This window comes from Ochotona princeps, chromosome 7, assembly GCF_030435755.1.
Source record: "Ochotona princeps isolate mOchPri1 chromosome 7, mOchPri1.hap1, whole genome shotgun sequence".
Lineage (NCBI taxonomy): Eukaryota > Metazoa > Chordata > Mammalia > Lagomorpha > Ochotonidae > Ochotona > Ochotona princeps.
In genome coordinates this window covers 82,378,350-82,392,203 of record NC_080838.1, presented here as the reverse complement: position 1 = coordinate 82,392,203, position 13,854 = coordinate 82,378,350, and the positions used below count along the sequence as shown (strand labels likewise).

At 52.1% G+C, this 13,854-nt stretch overlaps 1 protein-coding gene across 1 annotated transcript in view; it reads right to left on the bottom strand.

The window, feature by feature from the left end:
* CHIC2 (cysteine rich hydrophobic domain 2) overlaps positions 1 to 3,572 on the bottom strand; it is a 53,753-nt gene extending 50,181 nt beyond the window's left edge. The window contains exon 1 of the mRNA XM_058667313.1: positions 3,100 to 3,572. Within this exon, the coding sequence (XP_058523296.1) occupies positions 3,100 to 3,218 (119 nt within the window). The 5' untranslated portion in view covers positions 3,219 to 3,572. The remainder of the gene's footprint in view (positions 1 to 3,099) is intronic.
* Between the last annotated feature and the right edge of the window lie 10,282 nt (positions 3,573 to 13,854).

Genomic DNA, 13,854 nt, shown 5'->3' with positions numbered 1-13,854 from the left:
CCTCCCCCTCCTTGCTCTGCCTTATAAACAAACAAACAAACTGTAAAATAAACAGAAAAACAAAACTGAAGTGAATCACTTCTAGGCTGCAAAACGACAGCTCTGATTGTTTAGTCCCTTGGTTTGTAACGCATGAAGGTCCGCTCCAGCACTTACTCCCAGAAGGTGAGGACCAGAGGGCAAGCGCCTCCCCTGGCGGTGAAGCCAGCTGGGCTGCTGGGTTAGAGACCCAGCATGCACACCCAGACCTGTGGCTGAAGGCAGGGCCCCTCCCAGCCACGAGGCAGCCTCAGGCTGAGTCCCCCCAGTCCTGCTTCCTGTCTGTTCTAGTCAGCATGTGGGAAGTGAACCAATGGACACTGATCCCTCTCTCAAATAAAAACATTTATGAAATGTTTTATGGGTCCTCGCCTTGCATACACTGGGTTCCCATATGGGCACCAGTTTGTGTCCCAGCAGCCCTGCTTCCCATTCAGCTCCCTGCTTGTGGCTTGGGAAAGTAGTCGAAGACAACCCAAAGCCTTAGGACCATGCATTCATGTGGAAGAAGTCCCTGGCTCCTGGCTTTGGATGGGTGCAGCTCCGGCCATTGTGGCTGCTTGGGGAGTGAACCAGCGGATGGAAGATCTTCCTCTGTTTCTCCTCCTCGCTGTATATCCCACTTTCCAATAACAAAATAAATTAATCTTTTTTAAAAATTGTTTTAAAAGAGGGCACTATAATATCCCTCCCCCGACTGAAGAGGCCTAATGAATTCACTCCAGGGCAGGTGTTTGGCACAGCAGGTAAGACCCCACAGGGGACACGTGCAATACACTATCAGCGTGCGTGGGTTCAAGGCCCAGTGCTGCCCTAATTCCATCTTCCGGCTCACACACACACACACACACCCCTGGGAGGCGGCAGGTAAGAGGTCCAAGCACCCTGCTCCCTAGCACCCACACGGGAAACTCCAGAGCCAGCTCCCAGCTGCTACTTCAGCTCAGCCAAGTGGGAGGAAGGAACGAGAAGAGGGGAGCTCACTGTCTCTTTCAAATAATTAAGTGAAAAACTTTAGGTTCATACAGACACATTTTCACATACTTATCTTAGAAAAATAAATAAATAAACAAGGCAGAGATAAGCTTGACCTGCAGAGCCTGGAGCCTGGGACTGGGAGAGGAGGGGCGTGGCTGAAGGAATCACACACCCGTGCTCCCTGAAGCCTGGGCCAGTGCTCTGCCACCAGGACTGCACATTAGACTCCCACATGAGGCCCCCCGTGTTTTTTCTTCACTCTCCTGGCCTGGGACCTCCTCTAACACCCCTCTTCTGCAGCTGGCCTGCAGTGGAGCCAAGGCAGAAGCTCCCCCGGGTATATTCGAAGCGCATCTAAGTTTGAAACAAGTCATGAGTCCCCCGACCCTGCACCCTCACTAAGCAGCCAACCACCATGCTCACCTGTTGGGGTCGAAGCACTCTGAGGAGACAGTACCACCACAGTTCTGCCTTACTGGGCAACAAGAGTCTACCAACTGCGCCAGGGTGCGTTCATGTGAAAGGCAGTCAGTCTCTCTCTCTCTCTCTCTCTCTCTCTCTCTCTCTCTCTCTCTCACACACACACACACACACACACACACACATTCATCTTCCACCCACTGGGTCACTCCCCCAAATGGCCTCCATGGCCAGAGGTGGCCCAGCCACAGCCGGCAACCTGGAACCCTACCCAGGTCTCCCCACCGCCTGCAGAGCCCCACGTGGGCCAGCCCCTGCTGTCTTCCAAGGCACATTAGCAGGGAACAGTGTGGAACGAGGGGGAACAGCCGGGACTCACTTGGACTCATAGGCACACCTACACAGAATGCCGATGCAACAAGCAACGGTGTGACCTGTGGCACTACAGCCCCAAACAGGCACGCTTTCAACATGAGGCATGGATGAAAAAGTTTGGAAATCCCTTCCTGTCTTGAGTCACTTGTTCAAAACAATGTGAGAAGGCTCTAAGAACTAAATGACCGCTTCTGAGGCTAAAAAGGTCGCTGTGATGCACGCCAAGACTTCTCTGTGGGACTGGATCCCATGGTCTTCAGCCCCACCGAGTCCTCACAGCGCGGAACGCTGTGCCAGTGACTAGGCAGTGTTTGTACCTTGTTAAGTCACCTGAATATAAACCAACCGGTGCTGAGGCAATCAAAGCATTACGTAAGCACTCACACACAACAACATGGCTGTCAGATCACACATCAGCTTTGCTGATGACCCCCAACTTACCCACCGCACATCCCACTGCCCCTCACAGAGAACCCCAACGCAAACCGGCCTTGCCATTCTCCACGGCCCGGCCCATCACCTCACCACAAAGGTAACGTGCAGGTGCACGCGGGACAAGCCTCCCAAATCTGACCCACGACCTAAACCCGAGATTCACCACCCACAAAAGGGCCCGCACGCAACTCGGGACTCGCCAGACAGAAGCACCAACTTCCTGCTTCCGCGTGGCTGGGGACTCTTGGCGACGCTTGGCATTCCTTTCTTAGTCACCTCGTCTTGGAGAGCTTTCGGTTCTTTACTGGGGGGCGCCAGGGCAGGCTGCAGGGTTCACGCCCCCATCCCCGACCCGCAGCTGCAGGCGGCCCAGCAGTGCGTGCGCCTGGCGCGGAGCCTCAGGATTAGCTTCCAAATTCATTGTGAACGAACACACGTGATTTCTGCAAAGCTTCCTTTGCACCTAGGTGCTCAGACATCCCACCCAACCAGACACACACACACACCCCCCGCGCTGACCCTGACCCGGGGTCCCCCTGGGCCCAGCTCTGGCTTCTGGGCCGGACCACTAGGTTCGCAAGCTCGCGGGGCCTCGGCGTCCCTGGGTGACACTTGCACCCCGAAAAGCAGATCCTCCCGGAAGAGAAGGGGGCTCCCGTCCTGTCGCCCTGGCCAGCGGGGCCTGCGGAGTCGGGGTGCAGGGGAAGCAGGGGGGAAGCGCTGGGCCCCCGACTTGGGAGACCTCAGGCATAGGGGAAACACTGAGTCCTCACTTCCTGGTCGCCCGCCTCTCCCCGCCCGCACCCCCCGGGGGAGCCCACGGAGCCCGGCCTCGCCCGTCCCGGGCCTTACACGGTGACGTGACCGGAGCCGCGGACCACCACCGGGTCCGGCGAGTACTTGAGCAGCTGCTCCTCCAGGGCCCGCTCCTCGTCCTCCTCCTCCTCGTAGATCTCGTCGAAATCCGCCATGCTGAGCCTCGGCGCGCCCCCCGGCCCTGCCCCTGCCCACCGGGGCCTGGCTCCAGGGGCGGGCGCCCCGCTGCCGGGCTGCCGGGGACCGGGGGCCGGGCACCGGGGGCCGAAGGGCCGGGGCAGCTGCCGGCGCCGGCTCCGAGGCCGCGCGGAGTTGGCTCTCGGCTGTCTCGGCTCCGGCTACAGCTGGGCCGGGGTCCGGGCCGCCGCCGCCATTATCCTTGAGCGCTCACAACAACAAACAGTGTCAACATCCGCCCGGGGGCCGCCGCCGCCGCAACTCGGGCAACCACAGCAACAGCCCGAGCCACCCGCAGCGCCGGCAGCCGGCTACGGCATCGCGAGACTTGCACGGGAGTGCGCGACGCGCGCGCGCCAGCGCGCGCGCTCCCGGGGCCGCCGGCGCGCGGGGCGTGAGCGCGCGGAGCCCTGAGGCGCGGGCACGGGGCGGCGGCGCTGGCGTCTGGCTCGCCCGTCGGCGTGTGGAAAGATGCCGCACCGACAGACGTGGTGGTCCACCCGGGTTTTCCTCAGTTTTGGGTCTCTTGTCACAGGAGTACCGTGTCAGAGGAAAACACTGGTGTAGTTGTGAATTCCTCTGAATCAGAATTGCCAACTCCTGTGCCAGCTCCTGGACCAGGGCTGACCCCCAGGAATCCACCCCCCACCCCCACCCCCGTTGTTCTTTTCACCAATTGCCCCCACAGAAGAATGTGGACGAGAGGAAGGCAAGGGGCGGTTGGGAGTGAGGGAAGCGGTGCGGAGCTCCTGAGGAGACACTCCCCGGCGCTGGCCACCTCTTTGAGAACCGTGTTGGGGTCCTAGCTGAGGTGGGGCCAGCGCCGAAGGAGCTCCGGGGGGACCGCGGGGAAACGCCGAGCCAGCTCCTGTGGGAAGTAAGGGACACGGACCAGGTTGACCAGGAGATGACCATGGAGCAACCCGGGACATGTGTCAGACTTCCTGTCTGCCTGCCCAAAGCGGACTCTGCCCAGACAGACGAGTGGCTGAGGTAGTCTTCCTCCCGCCAGCCAGGCAGGTGCACCACACAGAGCTGCTGCACCCAGGAGTTACCTGGGCCTGCAGGTTGACCATGGCTTGGAGCCTGGCTTCTGGGACACAGCCACTCAGTCTGATGGTGTGTGTCCCACGGGGCTACTGGGCAGATCCAATGGCTCTATATACAAGAGGTACTAGAAGACACACAGTACAAACGGTGTGAGGGCAGCTGGTTGGCGAGGCCACACCCTGCTTTGCCTCTCTGCAACAGTCAGTGTTACCCACAAAGCTCCACGGGGTCCTTCTCAGCTTAATGCAGAAATAAAAGGTTGGGAGGCAGTTGCAGGCAGAAGAGAAGTTTGATTTCCGAAGTGAACACTGATAGGCAAGGGTGGGGGGAAGCCTGGGAGGTGGGAGAGAGACACCAGGGTTTCAGAAAGAATCCCTGGCCCCTTGTGCGGCTCAGTCAGTCAGGGCTCCCACCTGGGCAGTCCTGTGGAACACCTTCCCTCTCAGGGATGAGGGTGTGGCTGAGCAGTCCCTGGGCTGCCCCCTGGGAAGTGAGGTTTCCAGAGTAGGCAGCCCCCTGAGGCCAGGAGAGCAACTCTGCGCTTCTAAGGAGAGCCCCCAGAACATGGCAAGTCAGCCAGCCCTCAGAGAACTGTGAGAAACGGTCCTGGATCTGGACAGAGAGACCTCTGGGACTCCCGTGGCCTGCAGTAAGCGGGGGCTGTGTGTGTGTTTCTGTCGTGTTTGTCCTGTGCTGAGAAACCTGACAGAGCTAGCAAAAGGGTGTGGGACCTGGGCATAGGGCCGCCAGGGCGAGGAGGATGAGTCAAACGCTTCCTTGATGAGCACTGACATCATCATTCCAAACTCCACGCCGGCCCTCCAGGGTCTGGCTTCTGCTCAAACTTCCTCCCTAATCTCTTCCTGGGGTGAGCCAAACCATCCCATGAGGCTCTCTGTTCTTCCTGGTGCACACTCACCCCCGTGACTGCCTCACACACTTCTCCAGCCCTTTGCCTTCGGACCACAGGGCTCACAGCTGACAGGAGCTCCAGGATCCTTGGAAGACAGTGGCTCTGACAGTAGAATCTTGCTGTTTCTTACACTTGGTGGGCATACTCAACCTACTCAACCTACTTTTTCTCTTTTACATATTTGAAGAGCTGGTGTAGTTGCATAATCCTCCACCTGCAGGGCCAGCATCCCATATGGACACTGGTCCAAGTCACAGCTGTTCCATTTCTGGTCCAGCTCCCTGCTAATAACCTGGGAAATCAGGTCCTTGGGCACCTGCACTCACATGGGAGACCCAAAAAAGCTCCTGGCTTCAGATCAGCTCAGCTTCGGCCACTGCAGCCATTTGGGGGAGTGAACCAGTAATCTCTGTTTCTCCCTCTCTCTGTAACTCTGCCTTTCAAGTAAAAATAAATCTTTAGGGTCCGGCATAATGGCTCAATGGCTACATCCTCACCTTGCAAGTTCTGGGATCCCATATGCACACTGGTTCATATCCTGGCTGCTCTACTTCCCTTGCAGCTCTCTGCTGGTGGGCTGGGAAAACAGTTGAGGATGGCCCAAAGCCTTGGGACTCTGCACTCTCACGAGAGACCAGCAAAAAGCTCCTGGCTCCTGGCTTTAGATCAGCTCAGCTCCAGCACTGCAGCCATCTGGGGAGTGAACCAACACATGGAAGATCTTTCTCTGTCTTTCCTTTTCCCCGTAAATCTAATCTATCTTTGCAATCAAAATAAATGTCTAATTTTTAAAAAAAATTATGTATTTTATATTTTTAAAGTGTATTTATTTGAAAGCCAGAGATATAGAGAGCATGAGACAAAAAGAGAAAGAGATTTTCCATTTGCTGGTTCATTTCCCAATCGCCCTCAATGGCCAGAGCTGTGCCAAGCTGAAGCCAGGAACTGAATCTCCCACGTGGATAACGGGCTCCCTCACTCAGACCACCTTCCACTGCCTTCCCGAGGATAACGGGCTCCCTCACTCGCTCCCTCACTCGGACCACCTTCCACTGCCTTCCCGAGTGCATGGACAGGGAGGGAGCTGGATAGGAAGTTGGGACACAAGTGTTGAGATGGGACGCCAATGTCCCAGGCTTAACTCGCTGCGCTGCAACAGCAGCCCCAAGACACAATTTTCTAAGTTTTTTTTTTATCCTAAAATGAAAACTGTCATTGTACATCACAGATCTAAAGAGGTCATGAAATTGGTTTGTTGCCCCTTTAATCCAGCCTTGCCTTGGAACCCCCAAAATTCAAAAGACCCCTGCTATGTTTCCCTCTTCCTCCACCTTCAAAAACCCTCCTCACTCTATTCTTCAACAGCTACAAGTTTCAGCCATAAAAGTCACACTACTACATCACCATTTGCTAAGCTGTGTTTTTATAGGTTCCCCACAAAACTGCCCTAATTCAGTGTTAACTACATTACGACTAAGGAGCTGGGCCACACTTGGTGTAGAAGGAAGCTCTGTGATCTACAGGCGACACCCCAAACCAAAAAGGAACCAAAAAGGGGATAATGAGCAGAAACCGAAAAGCTGGGCAGACAGAAGACTGACCATCTGCTGACCAGGCACTGGCCTAGGGTACAACGGGGTAAACTGCCGCCTGTAACTCCTACGTCCCAGGCGAACACTGGCTCCGATCTCAGCTGCTCTACTCTGGCCCAGCTCCCTGGTAAGGCACCTGGGAAGGCAGCAGAAGATGGCCCGATTATTTGGGTCGCTGCCACTCAAATAGGCAACCCAGATGGCGTTTCAGGCTCCTGGCTTTGGCCTGGCCCAACCCCGACCCTTATGGTCGAATGGGGAATGAACCAGTGGATGAAAGAGTCTCTCACTCTCTCTCTTTTTCCCTTTCTCTCTGTAACTCTGCTTTCAGATGGCTAAATATTTCAAAATAAATAAAGGGGCCAGTATTATGTATAGTAAGCAGAGCTGCCCCCTGGAATGCTGCCTTCCCATACGGGGGCTTTTCAAGTTCAGCTCCCCACTAGTGAATCTAGGAAAGCAGTGGAGGATGGTCCAAATCCCTGGGCCCCTGCACCCACATGGGAGACATGGAAGAAGCTCCTGGTCCCTGGCTCCTGGCGTCAGCCTGGCCAGCTGTCTGCTGTCTCCCTCTGTAATTCTTTCAAAAGCAATGAATAAATCTTTAAGCAACTAACTGCACATCCAATGGTGTCACTGCATGGCTTTCAATCCTCACCTCCTTTGCTTTTTGAATAAATTTCAGACTTCTTGCAGCGCCCATCAGTTTCCCACTACCCTTCTCACACCTCCATCTCTTTGGTTTGTAAGTCATTGAGCCTGCTCTATTTGGCCTCAGGTCGCTTCAGCCTGCTAACCCCCTTGTCTAGAACCTTCTCTTCTTCATTCCCTACTTGCCTATATCCAGAGGAGAAAGTCGGATTGTTCACAGTATCTTGGGTCTGGTTACTGCTTGTCTGGTCCCTGTATGCCTGCAGTTCTGTCGGTCACATTGGTGGATGTTATGCTCCGTGAAGGTGACAACCATGTTGCTCAGCCTCACTGCTCTCTCCCTAGGTCCTGACGCGTTGTGTGGCACACGGGCATCCCTCAGTGAGTATTTGCTGAGGAGACAAATGGCTGAGTGAGGGTGGATCTGCTGTCGTGATGTGCTGGGGCTGCCATAACAAAATGTGGTAACTGGTGTCTGGTGAGGCCCGTTCCTGGCTCACAGGTGGCCTCTCTTGCTGTGTCCTCACCTGACAGAGGAGGCAGACAAGCTCTCAGGGCCTGCTTCTCCAAGAATACTGATCCAAGCTGCAAAGGTTCTGCCAAGACCCCACCTCCTAACGCCGCTACTGCAGGGCATGATTTTCACCCGCTTGTGTTGTGGAGACAAAAGCGTTCAGTCCTTTGTAGGGTGCGTGCTTCAAGAGCAGGAACATATTTCTCCCGGCTCTGGAGGCAGACACATCAGGGTGGAGGCGCTAGCTGATCTGGATCCTGGCTTGCCAGTGGCCATCATCATGCTGTTTCCACAGGAATCTGGAAGGTGGACTGTGGACGCTCTGCTTACAGTGGATCTGGACAACATCCCACTCATGGGCTGTGTAAGCCTATGAAATAATTTGGCCTTACCCTGCTAAGGCAACTGTAGGTAGGACTCAAAATTCAGTAAGTCTAGAGGAGGCAATTAAAAATTTAAATATATATACATATATATGAAGAGATTTACTTATTAAATTGAAAGGTAGAGTTAGAGAGAGGGAGAAACAGAGAGAGATCGTATCTTCCATGTGATGTTTCATTCTCCAAATTGCCATGACAACCAGGACTGAGCCAGATATGAAGTCAGGAGCCAGGGCTTCTTCCAGGTCTCCCAGTGGGTGCAGGGGCCCAGGGACTTGGAAGATCTGCTGCTGCTTTCCCAGGAATATTAGCAGGAAGCTTGATCAGAGTGGAACAGCCTAAACTTGAACTGGTGCCCATATGGGATACTGGCAGTGCAGGCAGAGGCTTTACCCATTAAGCCACAGGCTAATTTTACAAAATTATTTGAGGGGTCAGTGTTATGGAGTGCAACACTACAACAGCACATCACAGATGGCAGCTTAATCCACTGAACCACAACATCAGTACCCTAGATATCCATGCAGTTTAAATCCTCAAATGCGAGCAGTTGAGCCAGTCTGCATGTATCAACTCCTCCCACTGATGCCCCCAACCTTCTGCAAATAGCACACACACCATACCCCTCCCGAGAGATTGTGACTGACTTCTTGAGATTTTTATCCTCGAAACAAGAGTAAGTATGTGACCCAAGACTGGCCTGATGTGTCCCGGCCTTGTTTTGGGTGCACAGGGTGTAGGTGCTGGGAAGTAGCTCAGCTGCTCCCGTGCCTGGCCATGAGGGGACACGTTGTGTTCATGTGTGGAGCCCTTGGGGAGGGATGGTGATGCGGTGACTAAGGGACAGGGAAGGGAGGCCACCCGCGGCAGATCGAGAGCTTCCTGAGGGTCATCGTTGAGCTGGCTGGGAAACTACATGCCATGCTGCATAGACAGTATTCCAGGCAGGTGCCATTCCAAGATTTGTATCAACACAGCTGGTCTCACAGATGTCCCTACAACATAGGTAGCATTCGGGGCCTTGTCTTATGTAGTATGCAAATGGAGACACTCAGAAATCAGGTGACGTGGTGTAAGGACACACAGCTGGGAAGCAGTAGAAACAGGACTCACACTATATGTGTGTTTCGTGCCTTGATGACCTTTTGCCATGCTCCATGCTCTGACATGGCAGCCAAGAATTGTCTGGGCCACTTACCTCTACCTTGCCAACACCTACAACAGTGCTTGGCATATAATTAGTGCTTGGCATATAATTAGTGCTTAATAAATGTGGAGCCTACGCTTGTGTCTGGCATCTCTCTTGCCCTCTACAACAGGTTGATCTAACTTTCAATTTTTGCATTTTAAATAGGTATTCATGAATCTATTTATCTTTGTGAAAGGTAGAGTGACACAGATATTCTATCAGCTAGTTCACTTCCAAAGTGACCTCAACAACCAAAGCCGGGTCAGGCTGAAGCCAGGAACTCCACCGTGGTCTCCCACGCGGGTGCCAGGGCTCCAAGCACTTGTAGCCTCTTCTGCAACTTTCCCAGGTACACCCATGGGGGCTGGGGCAGGAGCACCACAGCCAGAATTCAGCTGACACTCCGACAGGGGGTGGGAGTATTTGCAGCCATGGCTGAACTACTGTGTCAGGAAGGCTTCCCCCGAACTCTTGATTTTAAAATGTTAGGTTCCTTTTTTGGTATGCCTGTGCATAAACTCTCATACGGCACATTTTCCACTTAGCTGCTGTGTCTCACGCCTCTCAGCCTTGCCATAGAGCCGTGTGTCAGTCAATAAGGAATGTTCAAGGGCCGGAGTCTCAGGGCCAGTGTGTGGAATAACAGGTTAAGCCTCTGCCCGTGATGCCAGCACCCTGTATGGACGCCTGTTTGAGACTGAGCTGTTCCACTTCTGACCCAGCACCCTGACAATGTGCCTGGAAAACAATGGAAGATGACCCAGGTACTTAGCCCCTGCACCTACAATGGAGACCCGGAAGAAGTGTGGGGCTCCTGGCATAGGCTTGGCCCAGCCGCGGCCATTGTAGCCATTTAGAAAGTGAATCAGCAGATGGACGATCTCTCTCTCCTCCTCCTCCCAAATAAACAAAAAATAAATCCTTAAAAAAGGAAAAAGAGATTCTGAGTCTCTCCTTGGAGGCCGGAGGGACTCAACTTTTCCTCCTGGATGAGTGCCAAGGAAATCTACTTCCTGCCCTTTGTGGTTTTTATTGGTAGCCAAGGGTTTTCCCACCCATGCATGTTAAGATCTTTCTAGTACAGGAAGAGTGGGATTTAATAGCTGTCACTGTGCTGGTCTTCTCACTTGGTCGATCCCAGGCAGTGCCCAGCTTTACTTGGGCACTTGCTATTTCCTCCAATGATTTTCTTTCCAAACACATCTGCATTTACATTCATACTTTTCGAAGTTCTTTCCTCTGTATTTTCTTTTTTTTTTTTTTTTTAAAGATTTATTCATTTTTATTGGAAAGCCAGATATACAGAGAGGAGGAGAGACAGAGAGGAAGATCTTCCATCCGATGATTCACTCCCCAAGTGAGCCGCAATGGCCGGTGCGCGCCGATCCGATGCCAGGAACCAAGAACCTCTTCCAGGTCTCCCATGTGGGTGCAGTGTCCCAATGCATTGGGCCGTCCTCGACTGCTTTTCCCAGGCCACAAGCAGGGAGCTGGATGGGAAGTGGAGCTGCCGGGATTAGAACCGGCGCCCATATGGGATCCCGGTGCGTTCAAGGCGAGGACTTTAGCCGCTAGGCCATGGCGCCGGGCCCTCCTCTGTATTTTCATCACTTGGAATGCTTGAATCTTTTCTTAAAATCTTATGCAGAGCAAAAATTTTATCTATCTACTGGTTTTATTTCCCACTTGCTGGCTCTCTCCTTATTACTGGGGAGCTGGGACCTCAGGACTCGCATGTGAAGGATGGGGACTCAACTATCTGAGCTGTCGCCTCCCGCCTCCCAGGACACATGGCAGCAGGAAGCCGGAACCACGAGTGGTGCCAGGATTTCAACCCAGACTCTGTCAAAGTTCTGCTTTGCTCCTAAGCAGATGCACAAAGGATTTTAGGCTTTGAAGACCACCCAGTAACTCTACATTTGACATATTTCAAGATATCCGTAGTCCTTCAAGGCAGTAATGGACCATGAGGTAATTAGGAAGTACAAAGAGTAAAAGCGCCTGACCTGCCATGAGAATTGACTCAGACAGGAGAGGCCAAAATAGCTTTCATGGAACAGCTTTGGAAATCCTGTTATTATCTTTTTTGTTGCACTTAATGGTACAATTTGGAATATGTTTTGATAAAAACATGTAAAAGAAAACAGCAGCTTTATATTAAAAAATGAGGGAGAAACGAGGCAAAGAAAATAGTAGAAATAATATCTGTATCAGTGTTTAGAGAGCACTTAACGTTTCATAAAACACGCTCAGAGGCAGCTCTGTGCGGCAGCTAGCATGAGGCTGGGAGCCTGAGCCCTGTGCCAGGCTGCCCGGACTAGCAGGCACTGCAGTCAGGTGGCCAAGGACGACCGGGTAGCTGAAGGGCGAGACGTGCACGGAGGGCTTTTTGTGCAGACATGCGGGAAAGTACATTAAGAAGAAACTCATGCAAGATCCTGAGAATTTTCCAGAATGATCCAGGAAATCTTCCAAAAGGTAGAAGACAACTCCTGAGAAACAGAAGTCTAAATATCGCAGCTCACTTGGGTAGTGAATCATCGGATGGAAGATCTTCCTCTCTGTCTCTCCTCCTCTCTGTATATCTGACTTTGTAATAAAATAAATAAATCTAAAAAAAAATATCAAAGATGGAAAAAGGAAGCTGTGTGAAGAAGTGAACGATCAATAACCAGCTAGGCGAGGCAAGACAAAAAAGTCGCTAATGCAACTAGAAGACCCTGTCTGGAGTCTCTGCAGTTCAGGAGTCTACCCCAAGATCAAATCTGCAAACCCCAGAATTTTCTTTGGAGTTGCAGCCAAATAGCTGTGAAGAAAAGGGGGGCTCAGCTGCCAGAGGAAGCTTTGAATGTTTTTTTTTTTAAGTGTAGTAGTTTTATAATTGTTTTTAATAAACTGTAGTGTTTGTTTCAGTATCAGCAAATCAAAGAGCCACTGCCCTCAATAAAGTTCAAGAACATTTCGTACTTAAGCATTTCACAACATTGTGGATGGTTTTGTATGTTAGAGTGCTCAAATGCTTTTGAAGTTGAATAAACAGTATTATCTTTTCACTGTTTAAAAACAAATGCTCATTTGCGCCATCACATCTGATCCTTACAGCACACCACTAAAATAGAGAGCTCTTATTCCCATTCTAGAAAGTTCAAATAAAACTGAAAACAAAAATGACCTACAAGGCTGAAGTAGAAGACCCAAGATGCCCAGCATCTCTGTGGACAAGTTTCCACCACAAGAAAGGAAAGATGAACAAGAAGGAAAAACTATAAACTCCTTGAGGAAATGAAGCTGACCACCTGTAGCTTTGTACAACGAGCAATTGTTAAACAGTTAGGGTTTTTTTTTTTTTTTCGTTCATTTGCCTCCACAGATATTTAGCAATTCCAAAGTTGTATTAAAAAAAAAAAAACGGGGAGACGAGGTTGACTCAACAGTTGTTGTTTTCTGTGCTGTCCTCTCGTTCATAGAGCTCTGTGGGCACGATTAAGTGAGATAATACAGGTAAAGAATGATAATCCCTCAGTATGTGCTGGTTGTGTGGCTGCTGTTGCTATTTTAGCCAAGGTGGATGGACTGCTAGACTGGGAGGCGCAGATAAGCGCTCGTGTGCTGCCTTGTAATCAGGCGATGCTAAAGGCTCTTTTAGTGCTTCTGTTGAGGGCATGAAGACAGTATTCCTTTCCGGCTGCCTCCTCCGCAAAACACTCTCCAGGACAGATCACGTGCTGAGCATGTACAGACCTTGTGGAAACACAAGAAGACCCCCACAGTCATGGCTCTCTTCCAGGTGTCCTTGACACTCGTGTGGGGTGGTAGGAAGCGGGTATGAGCAGGCATCCATTCATACTTAACACAGCCCTCCCATAATTCAGGAATCCAACGGCTGACCTGGAAAAAGCAGCCTGTTGACTTCTCTGCTTTCCAAGATCTGAATGAACGGATCATCTTGTCAAAGAGAGGTTTATCAAGGGGGCGGTCACGTACCCCATTAGAAATGAGCAGACATCTTGCTGTGGATTAGCTCAGAGACTAACCTGTGAGAGGGCTCACAAGGACTTGCAAGGCCATCATAGCTGCTCTTCACCTTGGCCGTAACTACAGTTTGACCCAAAGACCTCTGACTGCCAAGGTCCTGTAGCAGTCTGCCTGCCACCCACGGCCAGTCACGTGCCAAGAACACATCACACAAGCAGGTGCTGGTTCCTGATCCTTTGTAATCAAGCATGACTGCTGATTAAACCAGATACCATTCAGTACCGTCCACAGCCTGTGCTTTCCGCACGTGGTTCTGTCCTGCCCTGCCTGACTCATGCCTGGGAAAT